The following is a 22,433-nucleotide window of genomic DNA, read 5'->3' as shown; positions in this document are numbered from 1 at the left end:
ATCGAGTCCCGCATCGGGCTCCCTGCTCAGCAGGGAGTCTGCTTCTCCCTCTGACCCTCCCCCCCTCATGCTCACTCTCTCTCTATCTCATTCTCTCTCTCAAATAAATAAATAAAATCTTTTAAAAAAAAAAAAAGAGTCAGCTCTTAATGTTAAAGTCTCAGTATATTAGTTCTATGCTCTTACGACCTAGGACCTAATGAGTAGTTTTCCCAGAAACATGCAAACCTGGAAATTTGCTGCACAGATATCCTTGGATGCACACTTTTGCCTTTATCGATTTCTGATGTTTTCAAAATGCAGAGACACATTTTGATAACCAATTGATGAGATTGCTTAGAGTGAGAATGCTTTCCCTCCATCAGACCTGCCTATTTCCCTTTTGTTTGCCAGGTGTTTGCTGCAGGAGATTTTGCTCAAAGAAGTCCAGGAGAGCTCCTGTCTTTGAAGTGGCTACAGAAGATGCTCTGCAGCAGAGAAGCCAGCAGTTTATAAACAATAATTTGTGTCTACCTACCAGGCTTTTTTTTCTTCCCTGAACCACTTAATCCCATAGAGAGCAAATTCAGGACAAGCTCACAGACACTTCAAGGTCTAAAATGCAGAATATTTTCTCACATCAAGACCGCTGGGTCAGATGAAACCAGCTCTTTAGATGCCTGAGTACTTTTCTCTAAAGAATTCTCTATATCAACTCTTTCTCCTTCTTCCACTTGGATACACAGCTCTGGGAGCTCTGATCAGCAAATTAATTTGTTTTCCCTTTTATGGAACACCTATAAAGGCATATTTATTTGCTCAGAGTCTCCTTATTTTGTAGTAATAATGTAGTAAACATGCCATTCTTCCTCTTAGAAAGTGCTATGTTCTAGCCACTGATGACAATAGCTCTTTAGGCTTTGAAGTTGATCTACTTGCTAATCTTTCTCTATTCTGTCCCTTTGAAAATCGAGAAAATTCTATCACTGAGTGTTGGGAGGATAAATTACTTAATATGTAAAAAATTTATTTAAAGAGTACATGTGCAGAAATAAATGTTCCACTCACCATTATTTTAAAACATTTCTGAATAAATATATATATCTACATATGTACATGAAACATGCAGAAAAACTTATATATGTATTCATAGTCACTTAAAATTAATAGAAAATGTGTTTCCTTGCTATGTTAAAAAGGAATGACCTATTTTAAGCTTTGGAAATCACCCTCTAGTTTTGTATTTGTAATTGTAATTTGAAATTAATATATATCTGAAGAGTTCTGTGTTCACAATTAATAATCATCCCTATGTAGTTTTTTACCTTGACCGACCTAGCATCTCTTTCTCTGGAAAAGTAGGAGAGCCACTTACTGATCCCTCACTGCCCCCTACAGTATGAAATTCCTGCTGAGATAATAAACTCGTCAGAACTTAAAAATGCAGGCACAAATCAACAGCCACCAGTACCATTTGGAAAGCTTCATTTAGAGGTTTAGAAATAAGCCACGGAAGAATACCAAAAAGGATATCCTTGCATAATTCTGTTGAAAGTATGGAGTAACCATTGCAAGCCATTCAGCATTAATGGATGTGCCAAGAGCGGCACAATGATCAGGTGCTTTGACTCAGAAATTCCACTTGTAGAACTCAGTCCTAAGGAAGTAATCCTAACATGGAAAAAGTTTTATGCATTGGGTTGCTCTTCACTGTGTTATTTATAATGATGAAAAATTATCTAGAGACAATCTAAATAGGAGAACATTTAAATAATAGACAGAATATTGTGTAGCTGGTAAAAAAAAATCATGTTTACAGAATATGTAATAACATGGGAAACTGCCTCACTGTCCTTAAGCAAACAACGAACAAAAAGGGGCACAAGTTGTTGCTTGAATGGAAAAACACTAGGTGGAAAAACACCAAAATGTTAACATTTTCTTATGTGAGTTAACTATACATGACTTTCCCTCTCCCACTCTTCCTTCTCTTTTTCTGTATTTTCCAGAGACTTTTAGAGGGTGTACTAGTTTATGATGGAAAAAAGTAATGAACTTAAAACTCCGTATGGATTCATAAAAAGAAATAGTTATACCCAGGAAATTAAGTACTGCCAACTCTAATGAAGTCCAGTTTATGTAACTGAGTGAGTAATGGGTTTTGCAAGTTATAATTACTACAAAGACAGTTTGCAATATAAAACCCTCAATTTGTAACAGTGAGACAAAATCTCAGGCTTGGCTCCTCAGTTCTTCGTAAAGAGCCAAGCAAAGAATAAAACATTATGAGTATCTAGAAAGGAACTACTATTTGAAGAAGGTCTTAGAGGGTAAATACTACTAGTAATAATCATTAGTAAAAAAGTCTTAAAGGGTAAATATGAGTAATATAGCTGTCTGGTCTACCTGCCTGAACGCTGAACCCCTAAAATCAGTTTATTCATCAAATTGAATGAACTGAAGTCAAGCTAATAGGAAAACCCGATAAAAGTTGCATAAAATAGATTTCGGTAGATTTTATTGGCATTATTCAGGCAAAAAGTATTTTGAAAAGTTAATTCTGCTTGAAGTTTGTTTTATTTTTTGTTACAATTAATGGTATGGTCCAAGTTGTTTTCTTCCTGTGATTTGAATTCAAACACAGAACCAAGAACAAGGCTGAAATGATAACGACTAATAAATCACAGACATTTTAGAACTGAAAGGAACCCTTATTTTACAGATGAGAAAGAAAGTGAAATACTTTTCTGAGGTCCCACATAGATGGTGTGGGAGCCGAGCCAGAAGCCAGTGTGAGGCTCTGAGTTCAGAGACTGGGATGCCATCACTTATCGTGGAATTTGGGCACCTCGCCAGCACGCTCCCTAGCGTGGGATCTGGCTGACTAGCTTTCTTTGGCCTCATGGCTCCCAGTTAGCACTAACAGCTCATTAATACCAAGGGAAGAGAAGACCCCACTTTTTTAGTGTCAACTGTGTGTCAAGTACTTTGTACATATTATGCCACTGCATTTTGCTGCCAGTGTAAGAAGTAAATTAATGATTTCCTTTTGGGACTTGAAGAAACCAAGGCCCCAAGCATTTAAGTTGATCAAGATTTGGCCCGTGCTGCTGTTTGCTTCTCTTTGATAGTAACTTCTCCTCCTGTTGGGCAGCTAAGACAGAAAACAGTGTGTTAGAGCTCTTCAGAAAGAATCAATAGGATAGATGATAGAAGATGATAGATAGATAGATAGATAGATAGATAGATAGATAGATAGATAAGGAACTGGTCCATGTGATTATGGAGGCTGGTGAGCCCGAGATCTGCAGTTGGCAAGCCGAAGACTGAGGAGAGGCAGTGTGAAAGTAGGCAGGCTCAAGACCCAAGAAGAGCCAGTGTTTCAGTTTGCTGGCAGTCAGGCAGGAGGAGTTCCCTCTTGCTTGTTGGGAGGGTCAGCCTTTTTGTTCCACTCAGGCCTTCACCTGATCAGATGAGGCCCATCCATACTGGGGGGGTGCCATATGCCTTCGGTCTACCAATTCAAATTTTAATCTCATCCAAAAAACATCCTCACAGATGTATCCAGAATAATATTTGACCAAATGTCTGGGCACCCGGTGGCCTAGTCAAGGGGACACATAACATGAACCATCACACATCATGTTCTCCAGTGTGGTCAGGGCCTGGACCAGGGGGAGGGGATCAAGGTATGCAGACTGTAAACTTATGGAGGACTTATTCCTAGGTTCACACAAGCATCCTGAGTGCCTCACTTATCTCACTCACCCTAGTCCTGGCCCCATGTCCCTCTCAAAGGGGCAGATTCAATCACCTCGCTTAACGTGAAGGGTTTTATATTAAGGGTGCAGCTTTCTACAATCATGTAAATACCATTCCAGAAAAGTCTTGGCTATGCAGTTTCTCAAGGAATTGATGGCAACAAATATCTGAAATACCAAGTATGAAAACAGATGAAGGGTAATTATTTCTATACTTACCATGGCATGGAATGGTAATCCACTTATATTTTCCACTGAAAATGGTTCCTTATAATTTAAATAGTATTTATTGAATGGCCTTTATTTATTTTTATCAAAAAGCAAATTTATTTCTATAAAATCACAAACACAAGTCTTTTCGTGCATCACAGAAGTATGCACAGCTATTAAAGATCAGATTTGGATCATTTTACATTGGGCTAAAGGCCATTCATCTCAAATTATCACAGTTATTCCTCATATTTAATTATCTACAATGTCAGCAACGCCTGACTTTTCACAGTTATTAGGAGGATTGAGTGAACTCAATGCAACAAATGAAAGCCTGTTTTAAACTATTAAGTGCAATATAGAAAGGTGTCACTGCTATTAGCGGAGTGTTAGAAATCTCTTACCTTAATTCAAGAGAGCTGTACCAATTTGCAATGTCTCCCTCACTTTAGGAGTAAGTGTTCCCTCAAACCCCAGACAACATAGGACAGGCAATGAAAACTCTCCAAATTCAAGCCTGCAGATACCCAAGAAATCAGATACATTTAATGATCAAACTTTGAGAACCAGAGACATTCAACCAGTCTGGAGTCAAATGGCCTTTTTCGTTTCATTTAGCTTCTGAACTAGATCTTGACTTAGTTAATTTGATATTTGCCTTGTAAGGTAGGACTCTCTAAATGAAGCTGCTTCATTAAAAATTGATTTGGCTGGACATATTGGCTTACTCTTGTATAACATAGAGTTGAAACAATATATACATCCATATCCCTACTTTGGCATCTGACTGCCAGGGTTCACACCCAGGCTCTGCAAATGACTAAGGTATGATCTTGGGCAAGTTACTTAATTTCTCCACACCTTAGTCTTCTCATTTGTTTCAATGGAGATAAAAATAGTATCTTCATGTCACAGAGTTGGTCCAAGAATTAAATGAGATAATCCATATAAATTACTTAGAATAGCTGCTGGCTCATGGTAAATATCTAATCAATGTCAGTTCTTATTATTAGATTAAATCACATGAAATTTATCTATTTTAACCTACTAAAAATGACAGTTTCGAGTGAGCCATTTCAATATTTACAAAAGCCATGCTATTTTAGCCTCCTTTAACAGTGAAAGCTCTTATCGGTCAGGGTCCTTATCTAACTCATGCTCCACAGCACATGGTGTGCATGCAGTAGAATGTCTAAAGAATAAAGGTGCCAATTCAGGAACATCTCTATTTTAAAGAGTTCAAGTTGCTGTTTCGTCATGGATTCTGGGGTCAGATTACCTGAGTTTAAATCCTGGCTCCACTACTCACTAGTTGTGTGACCTTAGGCAATTTGCATTACCTTTTTGTAACCCAGTTGCCATTTTTGTAAAATGGAAATAGTAGTAGCACTTATTTCCTAGGTTGTTGAATTAAACTAGATAGTGATGAAAAGTGATTATTAGCACAATGACTGGCACATAGGATACCATAGTAAGTGTTAGTTATTTTCCTTTTTTCTTCCCCTCCTCCCTTTTCCTCCCCTTCTCTAGTTTATCACACAAGTTTTATAAACTAAAAGATGATTTCACAATTCTAGAAGTAATCTCCAATTCTGGCAATTAACTCTCATCAGAATATAAAGAGTAGAGTACCAGTAAATGCCATCTGTGATAATTTTATACTTTTGCTACATATTTAGGAATCAAGGTTGAAGAAATGCAAAATTGCTCATGGGAAGGAGCTGAGGAAATTGGGGGTGTGTGGGGACATGGGCTGCAGGAAATTAATGTTGGTGTCCAGGGGGGGTCAAGGGTCTGAAGTCATGCTGTTTTCAGTGCCAGGTGGCAACGTTCAATGTCAAATTGAGGAAAGGGGTAGACTGCCCATTTCAGCACAGGACACCAAGTTGCTATGAGACTGTGAGGCGCATGGAGAACACAGCCCTCTCTGGCCCCTTGAGTCTTTATATGTTGGGGAGCATGAAGAGGCTGCATCTACACCTGACAGGCGGGTCTCACCAGGGCCGCACTGTAGCAGCAGAGGTCAAGACATCTCCCTCCAGGATGGCAAGTACAGAGTCCTTCTAAGAACTCACAGAAATAGCTGGTCTTCACTAGGGAAGAAGCAGGAGTAAATGAACCAGGGACCCTACATCTGCAATGGAGAGGACAAGTCAGTGGACTTCAGGGTATACATGCAAGGCAGAACTCTCCAAATGGGAGCCCACAGACTGTTAGTGTTTTGGGATATGCAAGTTACAGCAGGAAGGTGGGTGGTAACCCATTATGAAGAAAACTTTCTTTGAGTAACACAATTAAAAGTATTCAGTAACATCTGCCCTAGTAAGTTTCATGCCACTGAGCATGTTCAACTAGAGGTTGAGAGACCACGATTCATGGATGCTTCAGAAAACGTTGGGCTTGATGGGATGGAGGAGCTCTGGGATCTCTTCGAACCCTGTTATTCTGTTGACACCTGAAGATAGAGCCAGGGAAGGCAAAGAAGACACTGGATGAATATGGAGAGATGCTCAAAGCTTGACTCCAGCCTGAAATCGAGCAGTTGTTTAAAAGGAAGAAATAGAAAATATGTGTAAAATGAAATCATTCACATTTATATTTATTTAGGATGAGTTCTCAAATCTATGATGAGTCATAATGCTTTTAGTGGAATTTGAGAGAGTTTATTTTCTAACTTACTTCATATATAAATGGTCTTTTGAAATGAGTTACGTCAGATCACAGTACCCCACAAATTGGTCTCTGTTAGACAGAGAGCACCCCCACAGCCTTAGGAAATGTTGAGGTGGAAAATTCCATAAAGAAATAACTTTTACATTGCCACCTGCTGGCTACTGCTGTAAGTGACAGCAACATAAGTGTAATTTCCAAGTCTTAAGTTCCAACTGGAAACAGGAACACTGATTGTAGTTACAAATGACAGGAATTAAATAGCTTCACTAAGTCCTCAAAAGGTAGATATCAGAGTAATTTTACAAGTGTATTGGGGATCCATCTGGGTATTGCCTTAAGTAGGAGATAATTTGCGTGGATTTGACTTCAGATGTGAATCACCCCCCTAGTGGTGCATGCATGATTCATACTGACTAGCCCTTGTGAACGAGGCATCCTAACAAACCCTATGGCGTAGGTTTATTCAGGCCTATCTTCAGCCCTCACAGACTGTTTCCTCAAGGTAGTTGAGACGCTTAATTCTGGAGAGATGACTTTCTCTGTCACCTAGTGTTATAGCGACATTTGTCATATTCATTTCCAAAAAATAATAATAACAATGGCAAGTAGGAGGCAAAATACATGAGGCCCAACTAATGTCAAGTACATAAAGGCCATGAAGGTGAGCAGAGAAGTTGTTCCAAGTATGCATATATTAGTTTTACAGGTTTCAGGCTATACCCTGAAGAACACCAGGAACCCTATGTAGATTAATTCATACCTCTCCCAACAGAGTTAGGCACCTTGTTCATTGTGCAATTATAACACATTTAATATTGCATTCTTGTTGTTTTGTTCATCTCTGTTGTCACATTAGACTGAGGGAAAGCTTGATCTCCTTGAGGGCAATCTTCATATACAATTTATATATATATATATATATATATTTAGCATTCAGCACAAGCTTTGGCATTAGGTAGGTCCTCAAATACTTACCAAGTTGAGGTCAAAACAAGGAAGGAAGAGAGGGAGGTACAGAAGAAAAACGCCAAATCTCCAAAATCAGTCTTTCTATTTTACATCTCATATCTTCGCTCTAGACTCAAGTTTTCAAATTCATACCAGATTCTGCCATCTGAATGTTCAGCAGAAAATCCATGTTCAAACATTTCCAAATGGACCCCACTGCTTTTGTGCCTCAAACTGTTCTGCTCTTGCTCCTGTAATTAATTTCTCAGTTAAGACGTAACTATCCAACCATCTGTCCATCCATCTTGGGAGTCATCCTCTAGCCCCTCATTTCCATAACATGCACATGTCAATTATACTGACAGACATCTCTGGAATCTGCTCCTTCCTCCCCCTCCCCACTGCCCACCTTCTTTCACACTCTTGTCACCTGGTAATGTCTTAAATAACTTCCTAGTTGGTTCCTAGTCCTCAGCCAGGCACCCCAGCATCTACCCTTCCTCCGCCACCAAAGTTATCTTTCATGCAGACATGACGTTACCATCTATGATATCATGCTCCCTATTTTCCATAAGATAAGTCAACTATGGCACACAGAAATCATAATCTTCCAGAGCTTTCTGGGACTGATAGCTCTTCTCCAACTACACCAATGATTCATAATCCTGTGTACTTTCCTATGGGTCATTCAGTATACACAGAATGCCTAGTCCAGCCCCACCTGTCTTGGCCACTCTCTGCCTGCTGAACATTTTTCATGACCCAGGTTAGATGTTACCTCTTCTGGGATATCTTCTTCAGAATATAAGTAATTGTAAATTTACCTGATCAATGGCAAAACCCTCTGGCTTTATGCTCCCATAGCACTTCTCTTAGGGCATTTAATGAGGACCACCTAGCCCATATGAAGGCTCTGTGCAAATTAGGTAGAAGTGTCCCCTCTGGACAGAGGTGGCTCTGTGGCATGCTATCAGACTTGACAAGTGAAATGAGCTGGATTTCAACTCGGGCAGGTTGAATTTGCCACTTTGGTCAGGTTACCTTATGCAACGAAAGAAATCCCATCCAGCGGCACATGTAGGCCCTGAGAACTCAACACAGTTATTGCCTTATATGCCACAGTCTTCACCACCAGCTGGTGAATTCCTAGAAGGCAGTTAGATCAATTAAAATTTGTATTCTCAGAACCTAACACATAGTAAGCTTTGATAAATGTTCTTTGAATTGTTGTTTTTTTGAATGAGAAGACATTCCAGAAGTTATCACAGGAAGATCTCTGAGTATATAAACATATATACTGCATGGTCTTAGGCAAATATTTTCACTTCCTTTTGCCCTAGTTTCCTCATTTATAACCTGAGGACAATACTAGTGCCTACCTCAGGCCTTCTGTGAAGATCTGATGAGAGAGTATATGGCAAAGTGACCGGCCAAGAGTATGTGTTACGCAAGTATTGACTATTATCATCGACATACAATAGATAAATGAGTATTCTGAGATGAACTTTTTTAAATTTGACAACAAATAAGACAATTTTGGAGGAAGAATCTTTCTGCCTTGATTTAAAAAAACGGAAACAGGTATTGCAATTTGAATGAAAGTATTACCATTAATGTTAAATGATTGAAGATACTTCACTTAAGAGATAGAATCATAATATTTTAGAATTTGGAAGGCATTTAGAGGTAATCAAAACTGCTTTTCTTATAGGTAAAAGAATTGGGTTAAGTGACCTTTCCACGGGTTTTACTGTTTCTTCTTCTGGCCCTTCCCAAACATCCAGCCTCATCTCCTCACACACACACATACTGCCCCCCTGGCCCTGACCTCCAATGTTTCCCTTGCATACATACATCCAGTCCCTGTCTAGGGCACCATTAGCCTCTCCCAGAATGCACTTGCACAGATCCTTTGCCTCTGCCTGTGATAGCCCTCCTTCCTACACACCTGACTTCTGTCTCAGCTGATTAAACAGCTTCAAGTCCCAATTCAATTGTTGTATCTCCTCTGGCAAAGCCTTCCCCTCCTTCCTCAGCCAAAGTTAGCTGTTGCCTCCTCTGTGTTCCCACTCTGTGATCATACCTCTATTTAGCACTTACCAGAGCAAGGACTCTAAATCTCCGCTGTCTAGGTTTGAATTCCAGCTCTGCCACTTACTACCTATGTTTCTCTTGCTCCTCTGTGCCTCGGTCGCCTTATCTATTGAATGGGAATAATAATGGGATCTACCTTATGTATTAATTCATTCAACAAATAGTTATCGACTGCTTATGGTGTGTCAGGAACTGTTCTAGGACCTGGAGTAGTTACATGGTGAACAAGACAAAGTCCTTGTTCTCAGGAGCTTACATTGAATGGGAGGCTTGAACAATTAAAATAAAATATAATCAGGTATAATCATTATTCTAAGGGCCATAAAAATGAACAGCAGAGAAGGAGACTCAAGAATAATGAGGGTGGTGGTGGTTGTTTTACAGAGGAGAGGCAGGGAAAAGCTGTTAGGGGAGGTGACATTTGATCATGCATGGGGGAAATGAGTGAGCAAGCCACACAGAAATCTAGCGGGAGTGAATTCTAGCAGAGACAACTTCGTGTGCAAAGGCCCTGGGGCAGGAAGGATGAGCTTGGGGGTAGGGGACAGAAAGGCTAACAGGGCTACTGCCAAGTTAATGAAGCAGACAGTGGAGAAGATGAGATGCTCTTTATTTCTAGCACACCAAGATTTTTGGATTTTTATCTCCTAAATGTTTCCCCAATCCATTTTTCTCTTCTCTTCATCCCTGATCTTGTATCCTATTATCCTTGATTTCTCTCCTTGCAGTCAAGCCCCTTCAAAGCTATCTTCCATCACCCGACACAAGGATCTAAATAGATAACTCTAACGCTACTGTCCTCTGCTTTATACTTTTTCATAGGCTGACCCCACATTGTCTGTAGAGTAAATCCCAGATGCACTACCATGCTGAACAAGGTCCTCTAGGACTTAGCCCCTGCCTACCTCTTTACTTCCTACTTGCACATACACACCAGCCACACCAAAGTATTGGTTCCCAGATAATGTCTTTCTGGTCTCTATACCTTGCCTTAAGCTGTTTCCTTTTCCTAAAAACATCCCCTCTTCCACATTTTTGCTTGGCTAACTCAATAGTCAGACTCAGCTCTGGAGTTACTTGCACTCTGTGCTCTCGTTATAAGCTGACAATGTCCTAGTGCTGCTACAGTACCACTTCCCAGCAATTACTAGGATGATCTGTTCGTATATACCTGCCTCTCCAGTTAGCTTCCAATTTTCTCAAGGGCAGAGAATTGGTCCTTAATCATGTTTTGCCTCCCTAGGATATGAACTGTGTTCTGGCCAAGAGCCTTGAAGCAAGAACTATGTTCATGCCCTTCCTCATATTGTCAGCTAAGAAGTCAATCCTGAATCTGTCCTGTCTCAGGCTCATACAAGACATAGCTGCTCTATGAGTTTGATTCAGGTAAATGCATTTCAAAGGATGCCTGACAATTTTCAAGAATTCTTTAATCACATTCGTCTATAAAATTCAAAAAGAAGACAAAATCCACGTCTGAGAAAAAAAGAGAACAGAAATTGTCCTATGAATTTAGAAGGTTTTTTGTTTTTTTTTTTAAGATTTATTTTATTTCTTTATTTGAGAGAGAGAAAGTGTGTGTGTGTGTGTGTGTGTGTTTCCTGGAGGGGAGAGTAGGCGCAGAGAGAGAGGATCTCAAGCAGTCTCCCCATTGATTATGGAGCCCTATACGGGGCTCGATGCCATGACCTTGAGATCATGACCTGAGATGAAATCAAGAGTCAAGATGCCTAACTGACTGAGCCACCTGGAAGCCCCTGACTTTAGTAAGTTTCAGAAGTCTAATACTTGAAGAAGAAGGCTTATTTTAAATACATCTATGTCCAGTGTCCACTTTTCATCATTTAAACGGAAGGCAGCATCACCTGCCAAATGTAATTTCTATACCTTTATTGTACTTTTATGATACTTAAAAAGGTATGGGAGTGGAAAATAGATGCTTAATAAATTCTTTCACAAATCAACATATTATTTTCCTTTTTAAGCTTCTTTTTACATTAAATTCAAAGTTCTAGTTCTATTAGAAAATTAAATTGATTTTTTTAGAAGTTCTATGCACTCACAAAATGAAATATTTTAATAGTTCCATACCCTAATTGCCAAAGATAATTTAACCTGGAGCTGAGACTAACCATTACAGAGTTTTCCAAAAGTTTAATAAGAAAGAAGAGCTAATTGATGATTGTAGAAAAGCCACTGTCCACCCAACACATAAACCAAAAATTTACTTAATATATCCCTGGGACAAACCTGCAAAATGTTGAGTCTATTGTTTTCACAGCAGAGAAGAGAGAAATCTCCCTGAATTGTTTCTACCTTCTTCTCCTCCCCCAGAACACTTCTCCATTATTTGACCTTGACATCCCCTTCACTGAATTTCCATGACCTCTCAGATGGGATACAAGGCCCCTCATGATCACCTAGAACATGCCTTCCCCTTTAAGACGTCCATGCACTTGAACATCCTGAGCTCTCCACTTGGAAGGTACTTTTCCTCTCTTGCTGGTCTGATGAATGCTTCCACATCCTTGAGGAATCAATTCAGACATCACCTGTTCAGTGAGCTCAGTGAAGAGCTCCTGCCTCTCGTTCCTCCAGGCAGGGAAAAGAGTGGCTTTTTTGTGCTCTCAACCAATCCTATACTTTCTAACTCATTTGGATGAGTATGATGAATATTTGCTTCCTAGACTATTAGCTTCCTGAGGGCAGGGACCATGCTTATTCCTCTTTGTGTGCTCTATGACTCAGTGTCCATGTTTGTTGATTGACTGAGTGCTTGAGGCAGAGAAACACTGCAGGGGAGAATGACCCCCCCCATCCAAGAAGGGTTCACAGCAATGTAACCAAGTTACTCCCAGGCTGGCAAATGGGGCATATTGGCTAAATTATTGCAGCAAAAGAAGTTCTGACTTGCCAGTGTCTCCTCCAGAGATCCAGCTACAGGATGAAGAACATTTTCACTAAACTCTTAATCCCTTAAACTTTTCCTCTCACAACACATCAGGGACATTGACATGAAATGAGTTTAATCCAAAACAAAATGCTTTATTGAATATCATTCCTTTCCACTTCACCACAACAATTTAAAAGACTTTTATTTCTGCAAGCATTTTAAAGTCAGTAATAAACACAGAGGATAGCGGTGAAGGGCTTGTTTACACGCCTTTTATACCACCGTGTACGGAAGACATAGCAGAGTTTACATTTGTGCCATGTAAATCGCTATAGAACCAGATGTGGCTTACAAGGTACCTTGTAACTCATCTCCTCTAAGCAATAAAGGCTTTTTTTTTTTTTCTGGCGAAAGTTTGAGAAACTTACTGCTGTTTTCTATCAGCAGATACAACAGATGGCTGGCACATGCCTGCTTTGCTAAATGAAATGGGCTCTCTGCAGAATTACTCTTTGATCCCTAGTGGCATGTCCACAACACCACAATGCAAAATACCACAGCATAGCAGAATCTAAACATTAAAAGTTTAAAGCGGTGTTTTTGATATGAGTACCTTCTTAAAAAAAATCATGCCCACAGTATGTAAACATATTCACATTCCCACTTTGAAACCATGGACCAGGGGTCAAAAACTGAGGCATTTCCTCCATTTGATGACATAAAACCACTGCAAAGGTATGATGGCCAACCCCAGGAGTATGAAAGTATGCAACCACTTGGGTTGTAACTACCCAAACCATCATAACTCCATTAGGAAAAAATGCAGACAGTACACATTAAGGGACTTAAATAATAATAATCAGTGTTACCATAACTTATGGAATTAGAAGAAGATGGTTAAGGGTATTTGGCAGTTCCTTTGAAGAGGGAGAGGAAGTACTCGAATTAAAATTCACTTCTCTATTGCCTTTCTTTCATTTTTGTTGGGGGAGAAAAGAAGGAAAGAAACATTTTCATACAGGTCTGCTTTCCTCAACCAGTCCAGTGGGAAATGTGAGACTGCACACTACAGCCAGTTTAATGGGACTAGTGTGACATCATATCAAACACTATACTGCAAAAACAAGCTATCTGGAGCTTTAGGGGCATTTAAATGACAGAATTGGATTATCTAGTTCATATTACAGAAACATGTCAGTAGAATGATTCCAGTTTTTAAAAAAAATTCACAAAAATATGAGTCTATTTTCAGGAAAATGATCTGTTTTTGACTTTTCTTTTTGCCAACTGTACCTTCCTCATTTTAAAGCTGAATTTGGGTGCTACTGACTGGAATCATTCATGAAGACACCACTATCCCAGTAAAGTTCTTGAGCTTTTCTTATACTTGATCTTGTATTATTATTGTTCTTATTTCTGGCAGTTTGAAATAACTCAAGAAGTTTTTTTTTTTAAAGATTTTATTTATTTATTTGAGAGAGAGAGAATGAGAAATAGAGAGCACAAGAGGGAAGAGGGTCAGAGGGAGAAGCAGACTCCCTGCTGAGCAGGGAGCCCGATGTGGGACTCGATCCCGGGACTCCAGGATCATGACCTGAGCCGAAGGCAGTCACTTAACCAACTGAGGCACCCAGGCGCCCTCAAGAAGTTTTTTAGTTGATAGGGAGCTAGGAAGAGTTATGAACACATTTATGTTCCTTACATATTGATAAATATTGCACTCGAGACACTGCACCTTCAGTATATGTAGTATTTTGTTTTCTATGGTGATATATAACACAAAGGAGCATGTTTCTGCAGTTTAACTCAATAATCAATTCTTCTCAAATATACATGTGACCACCCACTTCCCAGGGCATCAGACAAAATTCTCCTCTTCCTTTCCCGTATCCACAATGACACTTTTCAGTTTTGTTTTTAAACATCCTGCAATTGAGAAAAATGAGGCTCTATCACTGACTTCCAGTAGTTATAAGAATTGTGAACACCATACATGAAAACAAGCTTACTTTAAGATCTGGACCTGGATGGTTAGAGCTTGCTTGGTAATCCACGTGGTGGTATGGAAGTTAATACTGGCTGATTATCTTCACCCAGAGAATTTCTATTCCATACACACCAATTTCACCCCAACCCTTGCCAACCATCTCAGAAATCCAGGCATTTGGTCATAAGAAGTTTGGAAAACTAGTACAAATGGCTCAGCATAAATCCATCACCACTGCTTAAAAAAAAAAAAAGCCAACATAAAAAGAGATGCCCAATTCACTGGGTACTAGATTCATAGTACCTTAGCATCTATATGCAGGTGATAGATTATATTACAGTAACTAAAATCAAGTCTATATGATCTTTATAAATAAAAATCTATTTAAATGATCTATATAAACAAAAAATTTTGGCCTGGAACCAAATTGGTTCATATGGAAATCAGCAGCGGTGTCCTAATATTAGAATTCAGATTTGTCTAACAAAACTTCTCATTAAAGTTTTATTTGAAAGCCATTAATTTTAGAAAGGGTTGTTTTCCAAATAAAATGTTTAATTAGTGCATCATTTAGAAAACCAAAATGGTAACTCATGGCCCCTACCTGTCCCAAATTTAGAGAAAAATTAGAATAAGGAATGCCTCATTGAAAAATATCAACTATTAAAAGTTATATACAACAATAAAGGGTATTTTCCCTTAATTACTAAAAATCCCTTAAGCCTAAACCTCTTTAATAGAAATTCTTCTCTGATCTAAAGGCCTTGAGAAGGGCCATGTCAGAAAATGAGTATTTTAAATGGGAGATAGAGTAGAGACAGGGTTTTCTATGGAAAATGAGGATTTCAGTGAAAGAGGTCAGGTCATCTGGTTTCAGACAGGAAAGCCTTCCTAGGCAGATTTTTAGGGATCTTGAAAGAATCTGGTGAGAATCAGATAAGCATTAGTGAATTATCTGGGCTCTGTAGTTATGATCAGTCATGAAAAGCATTTGTTTTACCATTTTGTTGAGTGATTTATGCTGTAAAAATGATACTGGGTAATAAGTATAAGTAAATTATTTATAATGTAGAACATCATGCAAATTTAAACTCTAAAGTATAGCGCTTTGCACACATTTAATGTAAAATAGTTTTTGAAATTACAAATCAATACACACTCATTGCGGAAAAATAAAAATGTAATATGCACAGATGTAACTAATGTTGACACCTTGGAGAATCAGAGGTTACAGGCTGAAGATACAGTGTATTGAGTGCAATATTTACCAATATGTAAGGAACATAAATGTGTTCAAAATGCTTCCTAGTTCCCTATCAGTAAAAAACCTCTGATACATCAGATGTTTATTCCTATGTCTGCCTACATATTTTGTAATGGAATCAAAGAGAATATACTGTGATAGGCTGTTGACCTAATCTGTCATGAATATCTTTCTACGGCAGTGAGTAGATGTCTAGAATATTCTTTTTTTGATGTCTAGAATACTCTTATTAATGTTTCATTGCATTCTCCTGCCACTATCACTGGACCTCTAAATTCTACCCATGTTTACTTTTATAAATAGCACAATGAGGAACAGTCTTGCACCTAAATTTTTATTAATATCCATAATTATTTCCTTGGGATGAATTTCTGGAAGTAAAATTTCCCAGTTAAAGGATGTCTATCAAGCTTTTTGCTATCAGAATCAAATAGTCTTGCAAAAAGCCTAACGGGGCATCAGCCTCATACAAGCAGGCACCATTTTCCACATACTCAAAACACTCTTAAAAACCTGACCAACTTGATGTGGGGAAATGAATCTCACTGTAATTTTTATCTGCATTTGTTTGAAGTAGAACATAAAAGTTATTTCAAATGGCCCCAAGAATACTTTGGGTTAATGGACTAATAATTTATTAGAAGGAGATAACACCTACTGCCTCTAGGTCTTCAATCCTAAAGTTAGTTTAACTTTCTCCACGTGTTGCCAAAACGCTTTAATATTAAGTTTAAAAAATTTTGTTAATCAGCTGTGTGTTTTTGCTTGTGTTGAAATCCTAAATGTTTGATATTATTTGGATGAAATAACTAGATAATGGAATGAACTTTTCATTTTCCATGTAGATGTTTTGATGTGGTTTGGCTTTAGCCAGAGATGCCTTTCAAAATACTTAATTGGTATTGAAGTGATTATTTTTCTCATCTTCAAAATTTCCATGCATTTCAAAAATTATGCTGCCAGAGTCACATAACTTTATTGAGTAAAATAAATAAAATTTAAATAATATTTTTCAATGTCCCGCTATTTGGCATTGTGTAGATCCTGCCTGCCTCACTTACCCTCCCAACTAATTAAAACAGACACCAGAGTTCATGTAGTTACTTATGGTAACCTATCCAGAGCAGACCAAGCATAAAGAGCAAGATAACTGAACTGAGGTCCTAACATTGTCTTGTGTAATGAGATAATCCACAAGGGTGATCAACACCTAAACAAAAGAGAGAAAGATGCTAGAAGCTTCATCTCCATGCTAGCCCCAATATCTTCTCTAATCCTTTACAAGGGACATTGCTGAGATTGATTCGCAATTCATTTTGTACTCAACAATATATCAGTGCTTGCAAACATGCACTATGATATAAAGCGACAGGGGAGATGACATGGCATTTAAGCCTTTGCTTCAAATTCCATTCTCCAGAAGACAAATGCATATGAAAAATAAATAAATGAGAACTGTTGACATTTTCTGCTTCTCCTACAGTTACCAAACCCTTTCGGCCAGGAAGGGGGTGTAAGTTAAGCTATCGTCTAACGGTTCTTATAAATTCATAAAGGAATAGGGAAAGAAAATATCCTTTTTAAAACTACAGAATTAATACTGATCTCCTCTGCCAGGTAGTCAAACACAGATAGATTCAGGTGAAAAGAAAGGAGATGGTAAAAGGCCATCCATTGCTTTATTACTGATTTTGCACTATTCCAAAATTAATTGTCCATAAAGTATGAAGAGGGAATTATAGGAATACAAGGAATAATCTCTTTAGAGCAATAAGAGCCTCAGTGAACTTATCTACCAAATGGGGGTATTAGAATAGATGACCTTCCTGTTATGAACTCTGGTGGACCCAAAACATCTATTTCTTTTTTTTACAACAATGGAAGTGTTGATGGGTCTAGATTTGGTTTATTTTAGAAAAAAAATATGAGAGAACAGACCTGAGGGAAAAAAGACATTTAAAATGGTCATGGTCACCCAAAATATAACAGATAATTAGAGGGACCCAAAGTGGCTTTTCAATTCAAAATAATTACTTTTTATAAAGTGTTTTTTGGATCACATTCTTCATGAAAATAACCATTTAAGTAAATTTAGAATAAAAAAAGACCTGAAAATGTGATTTTAATTATAGTTACAATGATTTTCATAGTGGACACATTTTACCAACTGAAGAGCAAAAGAATTTACTACTTACCCTTTGTCCTCTAGAGTAAATTCTCCAACTGCACAAAAGAAATTAAACTCATATAATATTTATCCTCCCTTTCTTTCCAAAATTGGAGGTCATTTATGTATTACTGGAACTGTACAAAAGGTAACATACAAAGGATGGTAATGTTGTAAAATAAAAGGAATAGTTCTTCATAAAAATATATTGTAGTTTTCTTTTTCCATATGAAAGTATTTTAAATGGTACTTAAAAAAACCAATAGCCTGCAATATTTTATAAATGTTCTTACACTTTTTGAAGTTGTGAACTTCAACCAGAAATATGTAGCATTTACACTGTTCCAGTGAATAACATTCAAAAATTTTTTCAAATGCACAATGTCAAAAATATTTACAGATTTTATTTTGTTGTAAAGTATAAATAACGTCAAAAGTGATTGGTATATACTATGGCAAAGAGTCTTTTAGATATTATGGTTTTTTCGGTTTTTTTCCCCATGTTTTACATATTTTATTCTGGCATAGATATTACATTAAATTTTAATGTCAATGATCATAGAAAGAAGTGATGTTGGCATTTGTCTCTAGCAGCCTGAAGACACGGAGTCATATCAAAATAGCAAGCTTAGGGACACTGCTTACCTTTTTCTTTTGGGAATCTTTAGTTTATGTGACACGTTTAAATAAACAGGAGTTAATTCTTTATTTGCTTTGGAAATCACATGAGAAATCACTCTTCAAAGTTGTAAAAATGTACCAGCCCACACACTACACAGTATTACTTCTACCTGCCATCAGGCGGTGGAAATATTAAAAGGTAATTTTCTCCACCCTTTTTGGTTATCAGTACTTACCTGCCCTGCAGCTTGCCAGGTGAAATTCATGGAATGGATACTGACAGGAATAGCTGGCATTCTCTGTTGTGCTTTTCTGAAATCATGTGTAAAAGGGGCCATTTTCCCCTCGGAAACAATCAAGATATCTTCTTCAAATCCTGTTTAAAAAAATAAATAAACAAAAAAACCCGTCAAACTAGGCAAACTTAAAAGAATCCAAACCAGAAAACGCACGCAAAAAGAACACTAAAGAATTGGTATGGGCCATTTCTATACACAGAGCACCTGTCTGGGTACCAACTAATTTTCCTCTGTATGTGATAAGAACAGCGCCAACAGGTACATACTTTCAGGAAAGGGAGTGGACAGGGAGTCACCGGGTGCTAACAAGCGCTGGGTTCACCCTAAAACATAAGGTTGTAGAAACTAGCAAAGGCATGATCAGAACACTAGATCAGCTTAGGTTTCTGGAGACAGAAGTTCATACGCTTTCAGGTGGAAAATAGCTGATTAAAAGGTGGAGGGGAGCAACCTTCCCTGGAAATTAAGTTGTAAAAACATACTTAAATGCATGCATCTCTCCTTTAACAGAAGCGCTGCAGAGAGCGAAGACACAGGTAGGGGAAGGTAGTGGGCGCGGGAGCCTTACCTATGAGCACTCTCGCCTGGTGAGCATCGATCCAGAGGTACAGGCTTTCCTCCCGCGGCTGCCCGACCTCCGCCCGCAGCGCCAGCAGGCACTGGAGGATGCTCCACAGCCGGAGCGCGGCGCCAGGGAAGGCGCTTCTCGGGGCCATGCTCCTCAGGACCGCCCTCCCGGTGGCTCTCGCCGCTGAACCTCCTTCTGCCTCACCTACCCAACCTGCGGCCGGTAAGTCGTCCCTCAGCCAAAGCTGTGCCCGCTTAGACGGCCGGGCGTGCCGCCTCCAGGCTCTGGTGCGAGAGAGCCCGCGAGAGCCAGAGGAGGTGGGAGGGGAAAGCGGGCGCCGGCGGGGAGGCGGAGGGGGCGCGGGAGGGAGAGGGGCGGCGGAGACGCAAGACTGGCAAAGCAGGAGATGCCAGCACGCACGGCGAGGCCAACAGCCCCAGGGTTAAATACCGCCCGAGAGGAAGAGCGGGAAGGGAGGGCGCGCGAATGAGGTGCGAGCAAGGAGTGGCGAGGCGCAGGTGGCCGCCACTGGGGGGCGCTAGGGGGCGCGCGCGGGCGGCGCGGGACCCTCGGAGGCCGCGTCCACGCCGCGGGGCGCGGGTGCGAGCGCGAGCGAAGGGGGCGCGTGGTGTACGCGGTTGCGAAGAGGGGCGTCGGGAGGGGCCCCTGGGACGTCCCTCGCCTCTGCCTCCTGCTTGGCGAGGCAGGGCCTGAGGGAAACGCGGAGGGCTGACGCGCACGGCTTGATTAAGCGCGGAGGACAGGGATGATAATGAGGATAACGACGACTTCCATCCCTATGCCGGTGCCGAAGGAAGGCGCATATTCCTCCACTTCTCCCTTCCCGCCGCTACCATTCCTCTCTGAGCCGCTCGACGCTGATAACTTGGCGCGTTGCCATCCGTGTAAAACCCGACCCGCGGTCCAGGGGTGCCCTTGATGGCAGGCGCTGGGCCTGGCTCGGCGCGCAGGGCTTCCACTCCGCACTTGTCAGGCGGCAAAGAGGGTGCTTTCACAGTTGGGGAGGCTCTTCTCCATGCCCACCCGGCGGCGCCAGGAAGAGTTCCCTGGACGCTGGATGACAGGCGTACCTGACCCTGTGGGGGCTCTTAAATTTGCTGAGGTTTCCAGAAACTTGGAGGCACGCGCGGTGGTACTGAAATCACAGGCGCTTGGAGGCAGGACCAAAGCTCTGGCCTTGTCTATGCGAAGAGTAGTGGGCTGGCAGTGGGCTACAGCCGAACATAGCCACCCGACCCCAGCAGAAGGGATTTAACTTGCCCCCTGCCTAATCCCTTGGCTGCGCAAAGAAAACGGAAGCAAAAGGTTCAAAAAAAAAAAAAAAAAAACCAAAACAAAAAAACCACAAAACCTCAAAAAACCTTAGATTTCAGACTCAGAAAAGGGTTGTTTACTTCTCTTTGTTCTTTAGCACCCAGATGCTGCGACAAATGCCCAAGGATCAAGTGTCTAGGGTGTGGTGTTTCACTCAGTCCTTTGTAGAGTAGTGGACACCTCAAGAGGGGAAAACAAACAAACAACAGAAGAGAAGCCGAACTTGTGCATGCATTTAGTTAAATAAATGTTAGGTCACGAGAAGTTACTAAAAAGAACAAAATATGTATTTCCAATTATGAAATATTTTCGACTTTACAACTGTTGATCTTTAAAAGTAATTAGACAAGTTCAAACTTGTCTATGTCAAGAACTTGACATAGTTCTTGAAATGTCAAACTTTATAAGTACTTTAAAGGCTTACTTAATCCTCAACTCTTTTAAGTAGGTACTGTTATTATTTCCATTTTACTGTTGGGAAGCAGGGTTCCAAAAGGCCCAGTAAGTTGCCTGTGGTGACCCAGCTGGTAAGGGGCAGAATCAGGGTTCAAACCCCAGGAACTTTGATTGAAGAGCCCATTCTTTTACCCACTATACCTCGTACTGATAAGTAAATCATAATTAGGTCCCAAGTCTCACAGCCATTCTTCCTTTAAAATGAAAATATTTACCTCTTTTCAAACATTTTATTAGTTTTGATTTCATTTCAGTAATTATTCCTTTATATAGTGTATTCACATACGTTAGGCAATCTTTAGAGCCCTTTAACATTTTAATACCAATTGTCTCTCAATTAAAGATAATTTCAAAACACAATAGACATTTTCTTTGATTCCTGAAAGTGTGGTCATAATTGAAACTTTTTTTTCCTTAGCAGTGCTCAAACCCCTTATGGCTCTTGGTGCAAGGAGGCCCTCTACAGGCTGTTATAATCAAATACTAAGTAGGAAATATTCATAAAGTGTACTTTTGGGTAGAGAAAAAGAGGGGCTAAATTCCCTCCCCATTCAACTTCCTCTGAGTGAGGCCCCCTCTATTCACGTCTCCTTAGCAGTGGACACTTAGAAAGAATTAGATTTAATTACAGTTAGAAAAACATGTTATTTAAAAAAAAATCTTGGATTTGAGTTCCTTGGATTTTAAAGGGAAGGAAAGAACATAATGGTATACACCAGTCAGCTATTTCCAAGAGTAACAGGGTGTATCTTATTTTGGGGGGAAGGGCCACCTAAGACTTAAATCAGGCTTGACTCTCTGTTGTTAAGGAGCAAAATGGCTTTTTCATTTAGAATACAGTCATGTTTCAAATTTCTGTATTAAAGGTAATATTTATTTTCACGTGATAAAAATTTGGAAATAATGTGCTAGGTGGTATTACAAATCAACCTCATTCGGTATGAAAGTTCTACCATTTATTGGCTGGCTCAGTGGGTAGAGCATGCCACTCTTGATCACGGTGTTATAAGTTTGAACCCCATGTGGGGTGTAGAGATTACTTCAAAATAAAAATCTCTTTTTTGAAAAATTCTATCACTCATTTTCGAGACTGTTATTTTGCCTTTCCTTGTGTAATCCATTCTCATCAGCTACATTCCTAGGCAGATTCATTTATTTGTTCATTAACTCATTCAGCC

The 22,433-nt window shown here is 39.7% G+C and overlaps 1 protein-coding gene across 1 annotated transcript in view; it reads right to left on the bottom strand.

Moving 5' to 3' along the window:
* WIF1 (WNT inhibitory factor 1) overlaps positions 1–19,996 on the bottom strand; it is a 67,523-nt gene extending 47,527 nt beyond the window's left edge. The window contains exons 1-2 of the mRNA XM_027595839.2: positions 19,465–19,996; positions 18,834–18,973 (exon numbers count right to left, since the gene is read on the bottom strand). Of these exons, the coding sequence (XP_027451640.1) occupies positions 18,834–18,973; positions 19,465–19,612 (288 nt within the window). The 5' untranslated portion in view covers positions 19,613–19,996. The remainder of the gene's footprint in view (positions 1–18,833; positions 18,974–19,464) is intronic.
* Between the last annotated feature and the right edge of the window lie 2,437 nt (positions 19,997–22,433).

This window comes from Zalophus californianus, chromosome 9, assembly GCF_009762305.2.
Source record: "Zalophus californianus isolate mZalCal1 chromosome 9, mZalCal1.pri.v2, whole genome shotgun sequence".
NCBI lineage: Eukaryota > Metazoa > Chordata > Mammalia > Carnivora > Otariidae > Zalophus > Zalophus californianus.
Note: the sequence above shows the minus strand (reverse complement) of the source record. Positions and strands in the feature narration are given on the sequence as shown.